The 22,100-nt window shown below is 43.1% G+C and overlaps 2 protein-coding genes across 2 annotated transcripts in view; one reads left to right on the forward strand and one right to left on the reverse strand.

Annotated features, from left to right (window-relative positions):
* LOC119397565 (interleukin-1 receptor-associated kinase 4-like) overlaps window positions 1-11,633 on the forward strand; it is a 14,857-nt gene extending 3,224 nt beyond the window's left edge. The window contains 11 exon segments of the mRNA XM_049416600.1: window positions 3-81; window positions 2,572-2,667; window positions 4,521-4,683; window positions 4,685-4,753; window positions 4,813-4,927; window positions 4,989-5,098; window positions 7,480-7,514; window positions 7,517-7,645; window positions 7,648-7,715; window positions 10,096-10,248; window positions 11,473-11,633. Of these exon segments, the coding sequence (XP_049272557.1) occupies window positions 3-81; window positions 2,572-2,667; window positions 4,521-4,683; window positions 4,685-4,753; window positions 4,813-4,927; window positions 4,989-5,098; window positions 7,480-7,514; window positions 7,517-7,645; window positions 7,648-7,715; window positions 10,096-10,248; window positions 11,473-11,526 (1,071 nt within the window). The 3' untranslated portion in view covers window positions 11,527-11,633.
* A 2,584-nt stretch (window positions 11,634-14,217) lies between these two features.
* Window positions 14,218-21,130, reverse strand: LOC119396456 (ADP-ribosylation factor 4). The gene is made up of 5 exons (XM_037663670.2): window positions 20,892-21,130; window positions 20,347-20,537; window positions 18,997-19,068; window positions 18,774-18,899; window positions 14,218-15,370 (listed from the first exon to the last, which is right to left on the reverse strand). Exons 1-5 carry the CDS (start codon window positions 20,956-20,958, stop codon window positions 15,281-15,283), a joined length of 546 nt encoding a protein of 181 aa, XP_037519598.1. The 5' UTR covers window positions 20,959-21,130; the 3' UTR covers window positions 14,218-15,280.
* Between the last annotated feature and the right edge of the window lie 970 nt (window positions 21,131-22,100).

The following is a 22,100-nucleotide window of genomic DNA, read 5'->3' on the forward strand; positions in this document are numbered from 1 at the left end:
AGATATGCGACCTGGTCGACTTGCTGAAACAGGCAGAACTTCACAGAGCAGCTTCGATCGTCGAAGTCGAGGTGCTGCAACGTAAGCATGAACAAATGTTGGCAGTTTGCGCTAGTGGTGCAAGGCTGGACTAACAGCGGAGCTTCTAGCCGCCCTGATCATTAGCGCTTAATTAGCATGGTTCCCAATGAGCATGGTCTTGATTAGCAAGGTCCTCTCTGTCTCTCCTTTCTCTTCTCTCTTTTCTTCAGAAGTCACACGCGTTGCAAGAGGTGGGTGGTAGGTTATATAATATATATATAATATATATATATATATATATATATATATATAATATTAATATATCTATATATATATATATATATATATATATATATATATTAGGGGTGTGCGAATATTCGAAATTTCGAATATTTTTCGAATAGTGTTTGCTATTCGATTCGATTCGCACTGAAATTTTACTATTCGAACTATTCGAACTTCCCAAAGACAAATGCAGTCAACGTCCGGTTGAAAGTGACCCCTTCAGATTTTCAATATGCTTCACCTCATTACACTCTCGTATTGCGGCAAAGCTGCCTTTCAAGCTCCGTTACGGGCGAACTTAAGCAAGAGACAGTCAACGTCTGATTGGAAGTGGTTCCTAGATTTTCAATATGCTTCACCTCCTCACAACCCCGTATTGCGGCAAAGCTGCCTTTCAAGGTCCGTTACGGTCGAACTTAGCCAAGAGACAGTCAACGTCCGTTTGGAAGTGGTCCCTAGATTTTCAATGTGCTTCACCCATCACAACCCCGTATTGCGGCAAAGCTGCCTTTCAAGCTCCTCTACGGTCGCAAATGTATTAACTCAAGAAAACGCTGGTTCCAATATGGAGATGAAAGATGTGGCAGAGTTGGGGGCTCTATTAATGCTGTTTTGGACCTGAAATTTGGGCAGGAAGTCTGAAAAATCGGACGCCGAAGCTTTTTAGCATCCAAATTTCAGATGTTCTTATATATCGACGTCTACGAGGTAGATTTGGAACTCCAGACTTGAAGGGAGACACCCTTGTCTGCCACATCAGTTAGCCTTCCACAGAAGTTGAAAGAGAAGGAGAGGCTGAGGAAATGGCATCTCTGCCTATCACGTGTAAAGTGTTGTCGGCAACACTTTGGTTGCACCAAATCATGTACAGGGTGGTCAAAAGTTCCCAGGCCGCAACGCCCGGCCCTGGAGCAGCGGCTCGCTACTATCGGGGCGCTTCCATCGCAATCACGCCTTGGCGCACGCTGGCGTCCAGCGTGTGCGTGGAAGGGGAGGGGGTGGTGTATCCCTCTCTCTCTTGTTGCTCTCCTTCATAAGGAACCTAGGTATAAACTACTACTGTGCAGCGCTGCTTATTCCACTAAGATGTTCCAACTAGCCCCAACACAAGCTCTTCTGAATACATTTCAGGCTCCGACCATGCTCGTATGCAGCGAAATGGCCTGCGAAGACGGTTGACAGAACCACCGCAGTGCCAATGGAAAGTTAAACTCACGATATGTTTCCAGGAAGCCGAAAACCACGGTAATGTATATGGTGCCTAGCTAAATGTGGCCGCAATCATGATGCGTCAGTTTTCTGGAAGACTGCCGCCTCGCTACACGCTGCACAGTAGTAAAACATCGACGAGTGGACAGTGAGGGAACATGACGCACCAAGTTTATATATCGCTTTTTATCAAGGAGAGCAAGAAATGGAGAGGGGGCCCCTCCCCCTTCACGCACACACTCGACGCCAGCGTGCGCCAAGGCGTGATTGCGATGAGAGCGCCCCGATAGCAGCAAGCTGCTGCTCCTCAGCCGGGCGTTGCGGCCTGGGAACTTTTGACCACCCCTGTACATAAATACAATTCGGCCTCTACATTGCCTCATCTTGATAAGAAAGACAATCATGAAATAACCCCACCAGCGCTTCATCAACCTTGCGAAAAGAAACACTTTCATGTTGCTATCTCACAAGAACATACTTAGGGATTCTCTGCAACTTTTTCTGTAATTTCACTTCGAATTATTCGAAAAATGTTTCAGAAATATTCGAAAATTATTCGAAATTATTCGATTCGATTCGCACTCAATCTTTATTATTCGAATTCGCTTCGCACCCAAAATTTTGCTATTCGCACAGCTCTAATATATAATTATATATATATTATATATGTTCAGACGTTGTAAGAGACACGATGGATGTGCAAAGAAGGTGTTTGCCTGCATTGCACATCCATCGTGTCAACCTCAATGGGTGTACTGGCCAAAGGCCTTATCATCCACCAAATTACTAGGCGATACAGAAAAGTGCACTATAACTGTCCTCGTTTCTCGAATGTACATCACCAATAGCAAACTCTTTATTTGAAGTTAATCCTAACATGAAGAGGACAAAGAGAGCGCGCACTGGCCATGTTACTGCGTTGCACTCGCTAGGCGCCGCTTAGTCTTTTCGGTCACGCGAAACAGCGGAACGAAAAGCTTAAACAGCTCCGCTGTTAAAAGCTTCAGAATGCATCTCAAGCAAATTTTAGCAACAGTTCAACTCGCAAATTTGCAGAGGCACCTGGTGACGATGAAGCCAGCCTTGAAGATCTCCTCGACGAGCCTACCGACTTGGGACCACCGCCAGCCCCTCCCTCTGAAAATTACCACGGTAAGTTTACACGCCACTTGACGTTCTCGGAACACATTTATGCTGTGTGTGATAAAGCAAGTTGAACACGAATGAAAGGTGTGTACAAATATGTTCTTGTAATATACGTACATACATGTTGACATGCAATGTTAGGAAGTACAAGAATACAATGCTAGCAAATGCAAGAAATAAAAGCTTTACTGAAGCATATGACCTCAAATTCTGGTAGCTCATTTTCCCACATTGTTTACCCGTGATCTGTCAATTATTTAATGGCAGAAAGAATAGAATTAAAGCATAGGTCATTGGCTATGTTAATCACTCATGGCATATTGATTGTTGTAAAGACCTAAGAGTTTAACTCACCAAGAAGACAAGCTGCTGTATGAACAGCAGATGTTGATCAAATGCACTGTGTAATTAGTTTGGGTTCACTGGGAATCACACCCCAAAAAAAAAGGTTTCCATCATATGTCCCAAAAGGTGTTAGGTTTTCTTGGAGAGTACAGCCTACAGGTGCTTATTATTGCAGGCAAGCACATCCTATATAGCCATTTGCACAATCATCATAAGCCAATGTCGGGCAAATTTAAAAACAAATGAAACACCTAACTCACCAAGACTGTCACCAGAGTGCCTGTATGTACTGCGTTCGTGAAGTTTTCACTACCAGTCTTTGTGTTTTTAATCGATATATAACTCCTAGAAAACAGGCTATGAATTTGAAAACACTGGTTCAATTGCTTATTTTTATTTAGTTTCAGTTAACTTTCGTTGAGATGGCATTCAGTTCCAATTCCATATGATCATGATTCATACAACAAATTGTGAACAAGATTCCCATAAATTTTCCTAGTGCACTGATGAGCGGCCTTGTTGGCTTATGAAGTACACATGGGTTTGACTCTTGGCCACGGCAGCCATATTCGATGAGGGCGGAATGCAAAAGCAGTCATGTATTTAGATTTATGGATAATTCCATTTGGAGAACAGGAGCGCTTAAAAGCGTGCTGAAAGTGCTCTCTTCAGAGCCGCGAGCTTCATTGGTCGAACAGGTGTAGGAGCACTGTAATCCAGTAGTAGAGCGAGAGCACTTTTGCTGCACCGAGAGCAGCAGTTCGCAGTGCTCCCGTATGAAAGGCGGATTAGGCGGAGTACGAAGAGAGTCACGGGACCTTTAAACATCACATTCTCTTTATTTATGTTCATCGGTTTTCATTTTGCTTCAGCCAGCGAGCGCGGCGGCAATGAAAGCAACCATGCGTAGTTTGACACCACTGATATTGGCCGTACTTGCGCTATTTACACGAGTAGCGACGGTGACGACTACGAACTGTACGCAGCTATATGTTTGCTGGATACGTTGTCACACAAACGTACATAATATCAAGTGAGGATAATGGCGCACAAGCGACCGACAGATTTTAGGCATTTTGCTGCGTTCCCACAGAGAATGCCGGGGCTTCGAATGCTTTGATCACATGGTATATTCCTCCTCACTCGTAACCCCCTCATCTGCTCTCTGGATGCTTTCCGCATTCCAATAGCAGATCAAGTGGGCCTGCTCTCAGTGCTCAGCCCCTACTCCTCACTGCACGAAGCCTCTACACCTGTTCTCTCAGTGGAATTCGCCATTAGGTGCACATCAAAGAACACTAGGCGGTCAAAATTAATTTATGGTCCTCTGCTATAGCATACCTCATAATCATGTTGTGCTTTTGGCTCATAGAAACCCAGAATTTAATTTGACCTTTAATGCTCACATTTCACAGTGTCGATATTTTCTGCAGTATGTGACTATCCACCTAGGCTCACCACTCTAACCATACGCCATCACAGAATAGACATTCACCCTGCACCTGATATTTCAGATGAGGTCATGGACAGCGTAATCAACGAAACGCCTCGGTTCAGTTACGACTACCTGGCGCAAGCAACTGGCAATTTCTGTAACGTGCCGCTGTCCGAGGGAGGCTCCAAAGTGGGAGAAGGAGCCTTTGGAGTCGTATACAAAGGCACTTTCCTGGATGGCACTGCTGGCTGTGAAGCGCATGAAAGACTCTCTTCCGGAACAGTTTCTCACTGAAGTAAGACTGTTACGAAGGTGAGATGCAGTGGTCTACCTGTGACTTGCAATGGCAATGTCATTATTTTTCTATCCAGGCATTCCCATCCAAATTTGCTGCCTCTCATTGGAATTTCCCTCGACGCGGCGGGCAGTTGCTTGGTTTACGAATTCATGGAGATGGGGTCCCTGCAGTCGTGCCTTGCGAGAAAAGTATGCTGTTTGTTTACGGGGGCGTCATTTTTGTCAAACAGCTCACATTTATTACTTGCAGAACAATCCAATGTACTGGAAACGACGTGTGACAATACTGACTGAGGTTGCTGCTGCCATCCATTTTCTGCACACTCGCACACCCTGTCTTATACACAGGGATGTGAAAAGGTAAGCAAAGGTGTTCGGGATCATATGCCCATCCGCACTTCAATAAGCTAGCAATGCAGAGAATTTTGGAAATATTAGAACACAGCTGTGCCACTACTATGAGAAGCACTATGGTAGTGAAAGTGCACGGAGGCACTTCAGCATGAAAACTCTGTGCCTGCTACTAAGATGACTTAGTGCCATCTTCCTTCCTGTATCTGCAGTGTGTACTTGAGTGAGCGACCTTTTGCTGCAATAGTGCTTAGGGGAGTTGCACCGTAGTGAAAAATAGCATGCGACAGTGTAGGCGGCATTAAATGTTAAAGTACTGCCAGAGTCTTGGATTGTTTCTTTTAAATGTATCTATAAATGATTATAAAATCAAGTTGCTTTGCAAACATCTCACTCAGATGTGGAACAAATTATTATCATGGCTTTTCTTAGCCAGTTACTTATGATATTTTGTTACTCATATAGCATTTTTGCCAGCTCTCCATTGGAGGTTAGCTTAAAATTTGTGCTTGTGACTGCATGCTGGAACACCAGGTCTCGAGCATTCAAGTGTGGTCATAGCTGGCTGCTCTTAGCAACAGCTTCTATGCAGGCTGTGTTGTGTACTAGGTTTGAGCTCATTCGTGAATGATTGTTCTTTTGGATGGCTCTAGCTTAAGCTGCATAGTGTAAGCTGATGGTTTAGTGCTGCTGTGCTACAGCCACTAAGAATTACCAGTCATTGTCGTGCTTTGATGCAGTAGCAACCTGGCCACTAGGCACTTCCCTATTACTTCTGAAAGGTGGGAGCTGTCTCACAGTCTGGTGCATCGATTGTCGGATTTTCATACATATGTGAAGGATTTTGTTGCAACAGTGAGCATTAAAGGGCTCCTAAACAACCTCTGAAAAAACAAAGAACGAGCGCATTATTCTCTCCTGGCATTTACCATCTTCTCAGCACAATTCGTGACACCAGCAGTCTGTTCACGTGACATCATGAGGAAATAAGCTCTCGAATGGTCCATATACGAGGGATGTCAGTTGTGAATTGTCTCCTACCCTGCTTTGCCATGCAGTTGCACGCCCGTTCTGCCTTATGTCATATGACTATCATGCGCAATCAACTGACTGCACTTCGTTTTGTGCGTTTGCGACTGCGCACGCAAAGATAACAGCATGTAGCCGAAAAGCGTGATATCTAGAGCTGTGCGAATAGCAAAATTTTGGGTGTGAAGCGAATTCGAATATTGAAGTGTGAGTGCGAGTCGAATCGAATATTTTTCGAATATGTCTAGAATATTTTTAGAATATTTTTGTAATACTTCGAAGCGAAATTGCAGTAAAAAAAATGTTTAGAGAGGATTCCTAAGGGTATCCTTATGAGATAGCAACATGAAAGTGTTTCTTTTCGCTAGGTCGATGAAGCACTGCGGGGTGGTGTTTCACAGTTTTCTTATCAAGAATGAGGCAATGTAGAGGACGAATTCTATTTATTTACTTGATTTGGTGCAGCCAAAGTGTTGCCGACAACCTTTACATGTGATAGGCAAAGATGCCATTTCCTCAGCCTGTCCTCCTTTTTCAACTTCCGTGGAAGCCCAACTGATGTGGCGGACAAGAGTGTGCTCCCTTCAAGTCCGGAGTTCCAAATCTGCCTCGTAAACGTCGATATATAAGAACATCTGAAATTTTGGATGCTAAAAAGCTTCGGCTACCGATTTTTCGGACTTCCTACCCAAATTCAGGTCCAAAACAGCATTAATTGAGCCCCCACCTCTGCCACATCTTTCATCTCCATGTTGAAACCAGAGTTTTCTTGAGTTAATACATTTGCGACCGTAGGAGAGCTTGAAAGGCAGCTTTGCCGCAATACGGGGGTGTGATGGGTGAAGCATATTGAAACCTAGGGACCACTTCCAATCGGACGTTGATGTATTTGTTTTTGGGAAGTTCGAATAGTTCGAATAGTCAAATTCAGTGCGAATCGAATCGAATAGCCAACACTATTCGAAAATATTCGAAATTCGAATATTCGCACACCCCTAGACTGATATCCTGATAGTCCTCAACGCTTACTGCTGACATTGTCCACATGTTTTGTGGAGGAATAAGTGGCGAGGAGGAGACAGCAGCTGTAGGAAGTGTAGGGAAGGTGAGGAAGAAACGGCTCTCTCGTCTTTGAAATCGGGATGGTTACGGGCCTTTAAGAGCATTTTTGCAAGCCAACAGCATACCACTACAAACAGTTGTGAATCCATGATTGAACCATACAAATACATTCTGTGTGTGTGCGGGTGTCAGGCAAAGTTTCACCGTTACAGTTGAGGATAACCTCTTTCAGTGTGCCATAAAGTGAGTGTCCCACTTTGGCTCAGCGTAATGTGGTGTGGATATTTTTTTCTTTTCAGTGCAAACATACTTCTAGACAGTAACTATACTGCTAAGCTGGAGATTTCGGACTCACAAGGCAGTTGTCGGGGGACAGTACAACGAGAACAGAGATAGTAGTAGGAACATCTGTCTACATGTCACCAGAGGCATTCACTGGCACAATCTCACCCAAGATGGACACTTTCAGTTTGGTGTGGTGATCATGGAGGTGCTGACAGGTCTGCCTCCGTATACGAATGCAAGAGGAGACATTGTAAGTACAGTTCTCCTTTAAAGCATGCCTAAAACACCCAGAGGTTGATATTTAGGTTGTGGATGTTGCAGTTGTGCATGAGTCTACAACGAGCACATAGCTGTGAGAATTTTTCGAAATGTTACCGAAATAGTGGAGCTACACGTTTTGATGATCAAAACACAGCCCTCACTCGTTTCGCTTTTTACTTTGCTACTGCGCAGTTCGTCGGCTCTTCTCTCCTCTCGGAGTGCTCCTCCTAGCAGAGCAGGGAGCACATGTACTTACTAAGTAGCATAAAACAGATCTGTGTGATGTCACGGCCAGCACTGGTATACTGGAAAGGCCAAAAGGAGCATGAGATTTTTTTTTTAATTTTATGGCACGCCCGCAGCACATAGTGCTGCTGCGTTTGGCATTATTGATCGTGACAGCATTCTGAACTTGATGTGCATGTTTACTCGAAATGTTAAAAAAGCTACTGGATGTGGTTTAGGGGCTCTTTAAAAGGGCCGTGCAACACCTTCCTGAATTGTCGTGGAATGACCTTACTAATGGACTCTGTGGCCTCACGAATCTCCTGCCACATGATTTTTCGTATCCGTCAAGTATAAGCAGAGTTATACAAAAACACATGCTTTCTCTCCTCCCTCATTGCCGCGAGTACATTAGCAGCTGCGTAAGGGGTATGGCAAGGGCCGATGCACGACCCAAAAGTTATGTTGTGTGCACCATGGCCTTGGGCATGATCTCTCTTTTTTCCTTTGACCATATTGGGTTGCTACTTGTGTTCAGAAGAGTGCAGTGCAGTGTATACACAAGGCATTTCAACAGTCACATTATGGTTCATCACATTGTTGCTTCACTATGAATCGCATGAGCGTCGATGTCACTCCAAGATGGCGTATGCAGCAAACTCTTATATCTAAGAAACTGATGTAAACAATGCAGTCCTCTTACGTTGCAGTCAAGTGACTTCAGATGAAGTTGGACTCGCTTGATGCTGTTCTGGCATAGTAACTAGCTCCCCATCCATTTCTTTACGTATTTAACTCTTCCTTTTGTGTACGTGTTTATTGCCTTCGCCAGTTGTTGCTGTAAGTTACCTGGCTGCCTCTCATACAGCTGTGATGAGCACTGCATACCTGCCTATTGTTTAATAAGGCTTATGTATTTAGGCTTGTTTTACAATTGCATGAATATTGTATCAGGCTTTATGAAAATAAGTTGTGCAAACGTTTTACCCTAAATTCTTTTAACTTCCCTTGGATGTCTTTCGATGGTGAGAGGATACAACTGGTGTAGTCCCCGTGATCTAAACACGCTGTTGCTTGTTAGAACTCACTGTGCAAGTTTGTTGCATCAAAAGGTAAATCTTTAATAGGGTGCACTTGCATGCCTGTAAAGGTGTGTGCCACAGGAAAAACATAAAAAGAAAAACGTGTGCTATTGCCTTCTTTGTCGCCCGTGGTGTTGTGTCCTGCAAGTTTTCACACAGTTCACAAGTAGAGTAGTACTAGATCAATCTCGGCATGCACAGAGCATTTGTGCATGGCTCTTTCCGGCGTCATGGTACCAGTAGTTTTAAACCCTTAGCTTTCCCGTTATGCCTACACTCAGTATATCTTGACAGGGTACTAATGCCACCCATATTGTGGGTTCTACCAGTTAATTGTTTACTTTCCAAGAATACAGGTTCTTGTCTTAGCCGAGGTACTGTTCCTTTCTAATCTGCAGTTAAGTTTAGTCAGGAAACAGGTACAGCAGCATCTCCTTTACCGTACGCCTGCCCATAGAAACTTGGTATCCATTCTTTGTGCACCCCTTTCCTTTATTGCAAGAGGAAACCATTGTTTCATTAAAGAAAATGGAACACAACTAGTGTTCAGCACAGTTCAAATTTAGGCTTGTTGGTACATTATCACTGAAAAAAAAATAGTGTTGGTTGAACAAGGACACAAAAAGACGCACAGCACCAGGCACTAACACAACACAGCACCTGTGCCGTGTCTTCTTCTTGTGTCCTTGTTCAATCAGCGCTGTTTTCTTCAACAGCTGTGTGCTGCCAGCCAATCACCCTGCAGAGGATTAGTTACTACTGGTATCATTAATGGCACTCTGAAATTTGCTGCAAGATCAGTCTTCACCATAGCAAATTTTAGGCATCCAGAAATGGGGATAAGAGAAGAAAAATGGGACACTATGGTATGCCCATGTCTGCATTCCCAGCTTTTCTATGATGATCCATATCATCTAGCTCAACTTGGCATATATATGCCCAGTGCCTTTGCCATATCGCCCAGTGCCAGTGATCTTTGCATATCACTATGGCTTCATATCTACAATGTCTCATTATTTGCCACTACAAGACGCTGTAAGCAACCTGTTTAACTATTTGCAGCTCTCCTACCTAAAGGACACTACCCCAACGACATCACACCCAGTCCTGGACACCTCGGCCGGTGTGTGGGATCAGGAGCTTGCACAAAAGGTCTACGAAGTAGGCGATGAGTGTGTCAGGCTTGACAGACGGCAGCGACCTACGATGGAGCCAGTAAGTAGAGTTGTGTGGTGTGGTCCATATTGAAACCAATGTTTCTTTAATAAAAATTATGCGTACCTTCCACTGACTTAACATCGTGAAGGCTGATTAACAGTGGAGCCTTCCCTCCGCTTTCGCTAACGCTCGGCACACCCCTCCTCCTCTCTCACCAGTCCCACCTGTGCTTGAGATCACGCTACCATTGGTCGACTGGCACAACCAATAGTGCTCCTGCTCTATTCTCCTCTCAACACCACTTGCCTCCACTCCTGCCATAGCTTCGCCTTTGCTCTCCTCCTCTCTACCCGGCTTCACTCTCTCCACACCCTTTCTCTACCAGGCTTCGCTCTCGCAGCTGGGCTAGAAAATGTGGACAATGGATCCCCTGGGATTTACCTTGGCTTTAAAGAGCGCCACTGTTAAGAATTGGCTAACATTCTGCAGATATGCTGACACAGAACAACAGGCAGCATCGTACATAGATTTGCGCAAGTTTTGCCTAATTGGCTTTCGTCAGCTATGTGACTTTGCAAATTGGTTATGTATTCGGACAAATGTTGCATTATAAGCAACATTTCACAATGATTCAAGCATGTTGACAGAAACAGATTGTCTTGCAGCGTTTCGATCACACAAGCTTTTCATGAATTGTCTCAAACTTCGTATGTCCAACTTCAAGTCAAGTTGGTTATCCTAAAATCTAGTCAGGTAATTTGTCATCACAAATCTAATTTGCGACAGTTTACTCATTTAACTGCTAGTTTCAACCATTATGAAAAATTGCCTTGACATATTTATTGCCAGAAAGATTAAAGTTAGGGCACAAATGCTGACACTGCCCAAGTTACTTTTCTTAGCCGTTCTCTTTTTTCAGTCCTTTACTAAACACTAACTATGCCAAGAGCAAGTTCAGAGGCACCCTTAATTGCTGTCACCACTTAAACTTTGTCAAAACTTATAAGCACTTTTGAAAGCAGTTCCGTTTACAAGGTTTTGAAAAAGCACACAATTAGAAAAACTGTCAAATTGCAGATAATGACGTGCAATGCCACTGCAAAGAAATGTCATGATGCAGTTCAAACCGCACACAACAAAAGCTTGCCAAATAGTAACCTGTGTACAGTACGACACTCGATTCTCGAGTGCCGAAATCATAATCAGATTTTCCATGGTCATACAAAACCGTGTTATAAGGTGAGCATGTACCTCAATCTTATACTCCGTTTTCCTACACAGATTTATGAAGAACTGGTCAAGCTGAATGATGTGTTGAATGGCCCTACGAATTGAGACGTGACAAGAAGACCCCAAGTCCTTCAAAAGAAGTGGTGCTCAATGGACATTGTTGTGTAATGTGTTGTGTCAATGTTTTTATAAACACAGATTTTATTTTTGAATGCGTTTCTGTTATTACACATTGACAAGCAAAAAATTATCGATTACGATACTCCCTAAAGCGAAATTTGAGTGTAGCTCTGTGCACGTTTTCCGGGTCACCAGACGACATGAATCTCAACGGCTTATCCATTTTGAACACTATACGTTGACAGTGAGAAGAGAAAGATGCACACTATACATGACCACCAGTTATCACCAGTAGTATGTCTTTTCATTGAAACATTCAATACGCACTGCCAAAATGTGCGGAGGGCAGGAACATACGGGGGCCATATTCCGAGACGATCGCAGAAGGAGACTGTCGCCTTACGTGACGTATAGTCTGACGTTCAATAGCCAAATGAACTACTTGCTCGTGATTTCGTCTTTGCACTGGCCATTGATGATTTCAAGCATCTCACAAAACAAGGATAAGCACTTTGTACAAGCGAAGAGTGACAAGAGTGCAGCGTTTTCGAGCATACCAGCTTCTACAGATTGGTTGGGCTTCGCTCTGGCAACTTGAAATATCTGAAGTGTTGAAAGTGTGAAATGTATTTTTGTTGAGAGTTTAAAATGGTGTATTGAGAGAGTTCACTTGTGGTGAGCCACAACAGCGGCATCGTCTTAACATCTTGCTGGAATGCGATAATCCACGCGAGCAACAGATGGTTCATGCGGCTAGCACGTTCAAACCACAAAGAAATCGCACACCCGCAAAACAACAGTCACTGAAAACTAGAGCTGTGCGAATAGCAAAATTCTGGGTGCGAAGCGAATTCGAATGTTGAAGTGTGAGCACGAATCGAATCGAATATTTTTCTAATATTCCTAGAATATTTCTCGAATATTTTTCTAATACTTCGAAGCGAAATTGCAGAATAAGAAGTTAGAGAGGATTTCTAAGCATATTCTTATGAGATAGCAACATGAAAGTGTTTCTTTTTGCTAGGTGATGAAGCGTGTTTCATAGTTGTCTTATCAAGAATGAGGCAATGTAGAGGCCGAATTGTATTTATGTACATGATTTGGTGCAACCAAAGTGTTGCCGACAACACTTTAGACGTGATAGGCAAAGATGCCATTTCCTCAGCCGCTCCTCCTTTTCAACTTCTGTGGAAGCCCAACTGATGTGGCGGACAAGGGTGTGCTCCCTTCCCCGAATTTCAAATCTGCCTCGTAGACGTCTTTATATCAAACATCTGAAATTTTGGATGCTAAAAAGCTTCGGCGTCTGATTTTTCGAACTTCCTGCCCAAATTTCAGGTCCAAAACAGCATTAATTGAGCCCCACCTCTGCCACCTTTCATCTCCATGTTGGAAACAGCGTTTCCTTGAGTTAATACATTTTGCAATCGTAGCAGAGCTTGAAAGGCAGCTTTGCCGCAATACGGGAGTGTGATGAGGTGAAGCATATTGAAAATGTAGGGACCACTTCCAATCGCTCATTGACTGTCTCTTGGCTAAGTTCGACCGTGACGGAGCTTGAAAGTTATATTTGCCGCAATACGAGAGTGTAATGAGGTGAAACATATTGAAAATCTAAAGGGGTCACTTTCAATCGGACGTTGACTGTATTTGTCTTTGGGAAGTTCGAATAGTAAAATTCCAGTGCGAATCAAATCGAATAGCAAACACTATTCGAAAAATATTCGAAATTTCGAATATTCGTACACCCCTACTGAAAACACAACTTAGTGCTCACCGAAAGAGTCACATAAAAAATGCTGCACACATCTACCAAAGAAAAATACTAAAAGCTACTATCTATGCCATTGAAATGCTAGACTTTACCACCAATCAATGGTGAAGAGGTGTGTTCACTTATTCCAAGAATGTCGAGAGCGACGCAGAGTGCCACGACTCCAATTGACACCACTGGAAATACTAGATGGCGCCATCAATTTTCTGGCTTTACTCACTAGCCAATCAGCGCACAACAAAGGCAACAATTTGGCAATCATTCCAAAATACAACTCCTGGTGGCATCGGAAGAAACCAAAATACTGTGCCACACGATTTCATTCTGCCGATTGGCGGACAAGTAAGCGACACATTCCTCCTTAGCCTTGCACTTATCACTGCTCGTTCACTCAGTTCTGGCGAGCAACAAAGGAGGAGGCATACCAACGTTCAATGCAGGAATGGGTGCCCGAGAGATGCGCTCTGAATACTTTAGGTTACGATACAAAACCGTTGCCACCTTTAAGAGATACCAAAAGAGAAAGACTGTTTTGCCTGTACTATTAGAAATCTTTCTTCTGCAGTACTAAAAACACAACTACAGTTTCAGTAAGCCAAGTCAGATAATGCACAAAATGAAAGTGCAGAAGTCAATGCTTGCTTGAGGTTGCTCCACCAACTCGTCACAACATTAACTTTCACGACTTATCCTAGGGCCTTCATAACTGATTGGTGAAAGCCTTTATAAACATTGTATTGCAATTCCTGAAGTTGTGAACAAGGTTCCCGTCATGGTAGCTGAGAAGTCTTTCGTGTTCTATTGTGGTCAGTGTCCTATTTATCTTATCAATATTCACTCCGCTGACATAGTGTGAAAAATGTCACGGCAGTGTGCAGTTGTTCAGTAAGAAACGAGACTCATTTCATCCTATACTTTATTACATGACTTGTCAGGCCTAGGCAACATGACTCCATGGAAATTAAAACAGCAAAGTCAACCAGACAAACAGAGGTGCAGTTATCACAGGTGCCAAAAAAGAACAATTTTTTTTTAGTGTCAAAAGTTCTTCAATGTGGCAGAAATTCAGAGACAATCGAATGAACGCGTCTTCCCCTGAAATTTTTTTTCAAATCCTTGTACACGCATGCGAGGTTTTGATATGCCACAGAAACTTGCGTGACAACATTTCATTATTACGATGCCTAAAGACAGTCAAAAGTCAGGTTGGTCCCATAAATGCCCGACAGATCAAGTACAAACAAAAAAAAATCTCCCCTACCGAGAAATATGTACAAGTAAGAACACACAGTAGGTCACACGCACAATCTAGGTGAAGCTCAAACGCCACAAAAAAGAAACAGCACCTGGAAAGTGTAAACTAGAATTTCAACATGACTAACTTTTTGGTTTGCTTCCTCTGCACGCACGCATTGTACAAAGAAAAAAAGACTCAAATCGTACGATGATGCAGCCATCACTACATGGTGACAAATGCAGCAGCTTGGCGTTGACACGTCGTTACAATTTTCCCAGTTGTTTCGAACATCATCCCCAGGAAAACCCAACTATTTTCTCAAACTTAGCACAGTAAAAAAAAAAGAGAGGAACGATAATTTATTACTGCCCATACACAATGAAAAGAAAGAAAAGAAAGTGCCATGCTTCGAAAAACAGCATGTCAAGTACAGTTTCCTTTCGTCAGTGCTGCTTGTTGAAATTTAAATAATAAAAAAATGTGTTTACAAGCAGCGCTGGTTGAAGAAGCTGGCTGAAACGCCAGCCGTTTGACAGCTTCCAAAGCATTTCCAATCTCCGGGTGGTTCTTGCAAAAGCACGAGGAGAGAGTGCGGCGAAAGCTTTCTTCTGTACTTCACATGATGGCAGCTGCCCCCTCCCCCCTTGCAAATAGTTTCTCCTCCTCCTCTTCAGGAAAACTGGTTGCTGCCCCCTGGCTTTGCTTGCTTGCCAAAAGGGAAGCAGGAGTTACTTTGCTTTCGAGAGCTCGTTGGAGAGCCAGTCCAGACCTTCGTACAGACCCTGTCCCTGTGTTGCGCAAGTTGACTGGATGTACCACTGCAAGGAAGGGAGGCATTCGTAAGGAACTAATACAGTGCATGAAAAAAAGGCAGAACCACAAAGTGACTTCCCGAACTGAAACACGCGTTTCGGCCTACACAATTTTACTTTAAAATGCACATGCGATGCAGACGTGAAACTAGACCAACACTTTCACATGAAGTCAAGTAAAACACACCAGATGTTTTCTGAGACTTTCCTTGTGGAGAAACTTTAATGGCAAATTAATAGTGGACATGTGCTTTGCATTGCCAGTTGTGCTACAGCAGTGTCCATCCACATGCATGCGTAACACAGAAGCATAATGCAGGGGTTCCAACAACAGCAAGCTGTTTCTTTTCATTCACTTTAGTTTCCCTTTATTTTATCTGCTCAATTAAAACTACAAATAACTAATATTGTCAGGGGAATGCACAGGTGTGCGAGACTCAGAAGAAGAGGAAGGGTAATGGAGCGGGTGCTTGAACAGTGTGGTTGGGTGAACTGGTCGTCTTGACCCGCAACTGCACTGCTCCTGCTCTACCACCCTTCGTAGCTTTCTGTCATAACATTACCTTCACCAGAACTCATTCGACCGAGGAATCCATACTCTCAATGCTGTGGCTTGTGCAGTACACTATGACTGATGTATTAAAAAAAACACCTTATACTATAAGAAATTATTCATGCACAACTTTCAACGGCACTTCTGTTTGGAGTTGTTCTCTGTGAACTTCCTCAGGTCCAACTTTGCAACAAGTTTGATGCTCCTAATACTGCTTTGCTTCTGTGTTTCCGATTTGACAAGCAATGACCAAAGTTGAAATGACCGAGTGAAGCCATTCCTGCTAAAATTGTTGCAATGTTGAGAAAAAACAGCAACAAACTCAAGCTAACACTGCCACAGTATGCTTAATTTTAGGTTTCACTATTTGGGAACGCAAGTTATATGGAAACGCATCAACTTCTTGATTAGCACCTTAAAGGGACACAAAAGAGCAAAACGATTTTTCTCGCATTAGTAAAGTGGTCTTCCACGATACCAAAAACACCACGCTTGCTGCGAGAAGACGCTTAATAAGCGAGAAAACGCAAAAAAAGAAAATACAGGTGGTTACGCCACCTTGGAATTCCCGCACCATTTGCCGTGACGTCACATATTTTTGACGGCGCCTGCTTGGGCCTACGTAGTTCCTGATCGGTTAAATCAGAGTACATTGTCCTCTGAGGGGGCCAGAGACTTGATAAAACGAGTTTGTGGAAATTTCGTCGAGCCAGTGGCGCCAAAATACGTTAAATGCTCTTTGAAATGTTTTACGTCACGAATTACAAAGTTCGGCGCGAAATTTAAAAATGGAACTTTCAACTTGGTTTTCTCCGCTAATAATAAACCTATGGTGGAGAAATGAACTACAGAAGAGTTTTCCGAGTACACTTTGTCAATCTAAACCAATTCATTGTTTCTCTTTAGTGTCCCTTTAATCTGCACAGTTGAGAACCTTCTGTCGGTATCATCATGTGAAATACGTGGACATAAGGAAGCTCTGTCAAAGAATATAACGGCATTAAAGAACTTGGAAGGAAAAACTAGAGGCCATTTCTTGTGTCCATGTGGCAAAGATATACGGGGTGTTTTTTTAGGCAATACAGATATTTTTATAAAAATTCTATGACAGTCACGCTCCAGTCGTTCTCGCACACGTACCCTGTCAAAGTGGAAATACCTTGCCCCCAAGTAAAATGACATACACGAGACTAATTAACAAAAGCTCGTTAACCTTTTCATTATTGACTTGAGGGCAGTTGTTTCTATTAGAAAGTTGTGTGCGCCAATTGATGGCTTACCCATTCTTTAGAAATGGCAAAAAGTCTCACGTAATTCGAGACATTCATCATCGAATTTTCAGGGCGAAATCTAAACTGATTGCGCCAGGTGCACAAAAAAACGCGGCTTCTCTGTTACGTAAGACCGGAACTACACGCAACAAGGAAGTGATGAAACTTGAATCAAGGTCAGGAAAATCAGCAAGCATTCTGCAATACATAGACAGCTTATTCTTTGGGTCCAATGTGTGGTGCTTATCTGTTTTTTAATCTATAAACAGGAGCGAAAAACTATTTCACTTCTCTGCAAGAAGAGCTGCAGTTGCTACCCCCGAGTTTTATTCTTCACAGAAGAAGAAAAGGTTGATATTGCGGTTTTCTTTTGCACAGCTCGAAAGAAACAGATGAGCACCAAACCACACGCAAAGGTAAAGCAATTCCCACAAGTGAGATTACTTGCTGCTTTTCACGGAATGATACAGGCACGACGCACTTTCATTGAAATTTCATCAGTTCCTTGTCACGGGTAGTTCCAATCTGACGTAACAGAGAGGCTGCGTTTTCTGCACGCCGGGCGTGATCAGTTTTCGTTTCACCATTAAAATTCAATAATTAATATCTGGAATTTCGTGCAACTTTCATGATTTCTAAAAAATGGGTATGCCATAATTTGGCACACACTACAACTTTCTAATATGGACAACTGCCCTCAAATCAATAATTAAAAAGTTAATTAACAAGTTTTTGGTAATTAGCATCATCAATTACATTTCAGTTAACAAGTTTTTGTTAATTAGTCTCATCAATTACATTTCAGTTGCAGCAAAGAATTTACACTTCGACAGATTATGTGTGCGAAAACTACTGGAGTATGACTGTCAGAATTTTTACTAAAAATCTGTATTGTCAACAAAAAAAAAAAACACCCTGTATAATAGCAAAGGTGTGCATAGCAATGCTTTCTGTTAAACGTACTAGAACGAAGGAAGCAAAAATAAGGGTTGTTCCAATGTGACAGAACAATGCCTAGTTTGTTTTGCTGGCAATGATGCCTCATTGCTTTCAAAATGCATGAATGCCACCCCAAGGACGACTTAATTATATGAACAATAAGAAAGCTTAGATGACGGCCATGATTTCTGAAGAGGATGTGTGGAACTGTGACCACAAGTTTGCAGCCGCACGACGCAGCACACTGTCATAGGTAATTGCTCAGTGCACCATGACATTCAGGACCTTCAGGCATTTAAGCTAGCATTTCTGCCTCCTTACATGACATCACAATCGCAGTGGATGGATGGATCAAGGTGTTGTACTTCACATATCGCTACAATCCGCTGAAGCAAACGCTGCTGCTCAGTTACAATGACAGCAAGGAGTATGCAGTTGACCTTCTCGGTGCTATGCGCCTCATTGTTCATGCATAGCGGCAAGGGGAGGCCACCATCATTTAATGGCATTTTAGCAACATGGAATCCATAAACCAGGCATTATCAGCACAACTGAAAACATGTTCACAGAACATTGCAGCCAACCAATCAGGACTACAGTAAAAAAATAAAATAAAAATAGCATAAAATCAAACAAATGCACTCACCCTTCGGTTTCTCAGCTGGTTCAGACCCAGCTTTTCAGTAAGTTCTCCTACAGGCATGGCATTAGGCAAGTCTTGTTTGTTGGCAAAGAGCAGTAGGATAGCATCTCGCAGTTCATCTTCGCTGAGCTGTGAAAAAAATAGATGGACCAAGACCGGTCAGAGTCATTATGCGCGACCCTTTTTCCATTACACATGCAACCACTGCACAACAAACTTAACCCACCATCTTCTGCAGTTCATCCTGTGCCTCGGTGATTCGTTCCCTGTCGTTGCTGTCGACGACAAAAATGAGGCCCTGGAATAGAGAATGAAATTTTCAATTTAACTTACGAGGATGATGTCATATAGCTGCATAGTGAAGTACAAGAGCAACATAATGAAGCTCCAGATTTATTAGGATTTCCTTAATATGCACACAAAAGTGATCAACAAGCAGTTATCAAATTTTATCAGCTGGGACTCTGAACCCTTGACACCAGCACAGCTGTTAAATGCCACAGCCTTCTAGCCACAAACAGTACTACTCTCGTCCACCCATGTTACTGTGTTCCATCCATACTTTCTGCACATGTTTCTAGCAGCAATTGTGTCTCACAGCAAATACCAACCAGGTAAAGAAGTTCTAATGTGATGAAAGTAATCCGTCATAACTAAGGGGGCAACAAATTTCTGAATAAAATTTGTCGCAAGGCAATTCCTTATTGGACTCAAAGCCAAGTCGCACACATTGCGATTCATCTGCCAGGCCATTATATGGACATCTTTTTCCCCAAGTGTCTTGTTTTCACTCAAAAATCATTGCCTAAAACTTTTAAAAGCCATTTCTGTAGATGCCAACATAATGTGATAACGTAACATTAGAAGACAACACCTTCTTTTGATGCCGTGCCTTGCACAGGGTGCCTCAGGGCACGTATCATCCCTCATGAATGACATGCATCACCTGTGACAACATGCTGGAATTTTCTAGAAAAACAGTGGAGACAATGGCTGACATATCGCATGGCGTTTTCTGGTTGTGTGCAACCTAAACATACACCTGCTTTGTTAACGACTCTTGTATTAACTTTCAAAAATGATTAACGAAGCGGAGAACATCAAGGGTATCCACTGCAAGCCGATACGAATGAAATGGCAACAACCATTTTGGGTGTCGACCATCACTTCCTAGCTTTAAACATTCAACCCCAGAAAAATTGTTTGCCAGCGAATGAACAGTCAACATATCCTGCACGTTGAATGAACAGTGCACATGTGTGTTATGAAGAGTTCCGATCAATTGCGATCAACAGGTGTCCTTTTTCTTTGATGAACACCTGTGACAACCTGCATAAAACGTGTCGCCAACGAAGGCGTTCTTGCGTGAAGCCACGCCTTCCATGCAAGGCCACTCCCCTTCCATCACTACTGCACGTAACCAGTGGAAACGATAACGAAACTGTGCGTGTTGCCAGTGTTTCCAGCAACGAAGTCAATACTCGAGACGGCAGGACGTGGCGTCATGCAGTAGGTTCGCATCCCACGAGCCTAAGTTCGGGGTCCGAAAGGACGTCGAACGCCACCGCTACCTTACCTGCGTGTTTTGAAAGTAGTGTCTCCACAGCGGTCTGATCTTGTCCTGTCCTCCGACATCCCACACGGTGAAGCAGATGTTCTTGTACTCGACAGTCTCTACGTTGAAGCCGATGGTAGGAATGGTAGTCACTATTTCACCGAGCTTGAGTTTGTACAAGATAGTCGTCTTTCCGGCCGCGTCCAGGCCAACTGTAAACAACCAAGCGACTCCGAGTCAAACAACAGCTTTTTCAAAGCATACACGTTAGGTTACGCAGGGGCATATACAAATAAAGGTAAGTTATATCGCTTAAACGGCGAAACAGCCGCCTTACTTTCGATCTTATTCATTCAGAAAGTTCCGGACACCTCCGCCGGCCTAACATCGTAAACACGGGTAGCCCTGCGGCTTGTTTGAAACACCTGTATCTACATCCGACGTTATCCGGCAATAAGTGAGTCAACGAACTCGCTAGCAAACGACGGCAAAACGTTTCGCAAAATTAAAGGGCCCCGATAAACATTAAATCATTTAGGCCTAGAGCACAGGCGGCACTCACTCACCCATCAGTATCCGAACTTGCTTCTTCCCGAAAAGACGCGAGAACAAGGATGATAACGTGAGTCCCATAGCTGGTCGGTTATCCGGGCTGACCGTATGCACTTCACACAAGAAACACCACAATTAATAAGGCAAGCGCTTGGAGATTTGATACAAATTGTTCCTTGCCACGTCTCTGTCGGGGCAAGCGAACAGCGCAGGTGTGACGTCATGTACTACAAGCAGCCTCAACTTTCTCGTCAACAAAACGGAGAGCGCCTTGATGGCGCTGCAAGTTGGTTCGTTATAAAGCCTTTAAAATCTCGTACGTTGAAAAACAAAGAACGTTACAACCGCTTCTTGAGAAGTCATATGAATGCGGCCTCCGTAATCGTATTTAAGTGAGGTACAATGCAATTTTATTTGCACTGCCAAAGCACGTAGAAATCGAAGCATTCATTTCGTGCTCACCGCCGGCGCACATGCATTTACGCATTGAGGCGATCAAAAAAAGAAAACAAGTGAAACACAGCGGCTGCTGTACTTTCGAACAATGAAGTTCGGTAGTGAAATAGATATTGCGGTCACTGCATAGTAACACATGACAGCGGTATGCATAGATTTTGTATGTTTATTGCTTGGCTCTGTAAATAAATCTCATTTCTCAAAGAACAAGAGGTTGCTTCTTTTTTGTCCTTTCCAGAAATGACTCATCTGAGAGGTCATACAATACATTTGACATTTCTAGTGTACTGCCACATGGCCTGTAAACGATGCCTCACGCGGGAAATCTTCACTCCTTCGAAAAAGCTGGCGTTATAATGTCACACCAGAATCGTCCCACATGCATATAGCATGTAACACAGGTCAAATTTTGCATCACAAGTACAACTGTGCCCAGGAATGGCCTCTTAGACACAGAGGAAGAAAGCACACTAACAGTATAACAGCAGTTCCTGTACACCATCTCCAAAACAAATGATCAATGCAACCACACATCACAGGGATAAAACAACTTCATCAGCAACATCATGTGTCAGCAGCAGCGATGAAATTAGGTAAATATAAAATGCATCATCCTGACTAGAACAGAAAAAAAAAGACCCAGCACGTCCCCAGGAAGCCAACTATTCATTGAACCTGGAAGCAAAGTGATAAAGGCATACAAAACAGTGCACACAAAACACTCCAAGGGAACAGCATTCCAAACAAACTTATTTTCAATTTCGTTT

This window comes from Rhipicephalus sanguineus, chromosome 6 (genome assembly GCF_013339695.2).
Source record: "Rhipicephalus sanguineus isolate Rsan-2018 chromosome 6, BIME_Rsan_1.4, whole genome shotgun sequence".
In the NCBI taxonomy this organism is placed as follows: domain Eukaryota; kingdom Metazoa; phylum Arthropoda; class Arachnida; order Ixodida; family Ixodidae; genus Rhipicephalus; species Rhipicephalus sanguineus.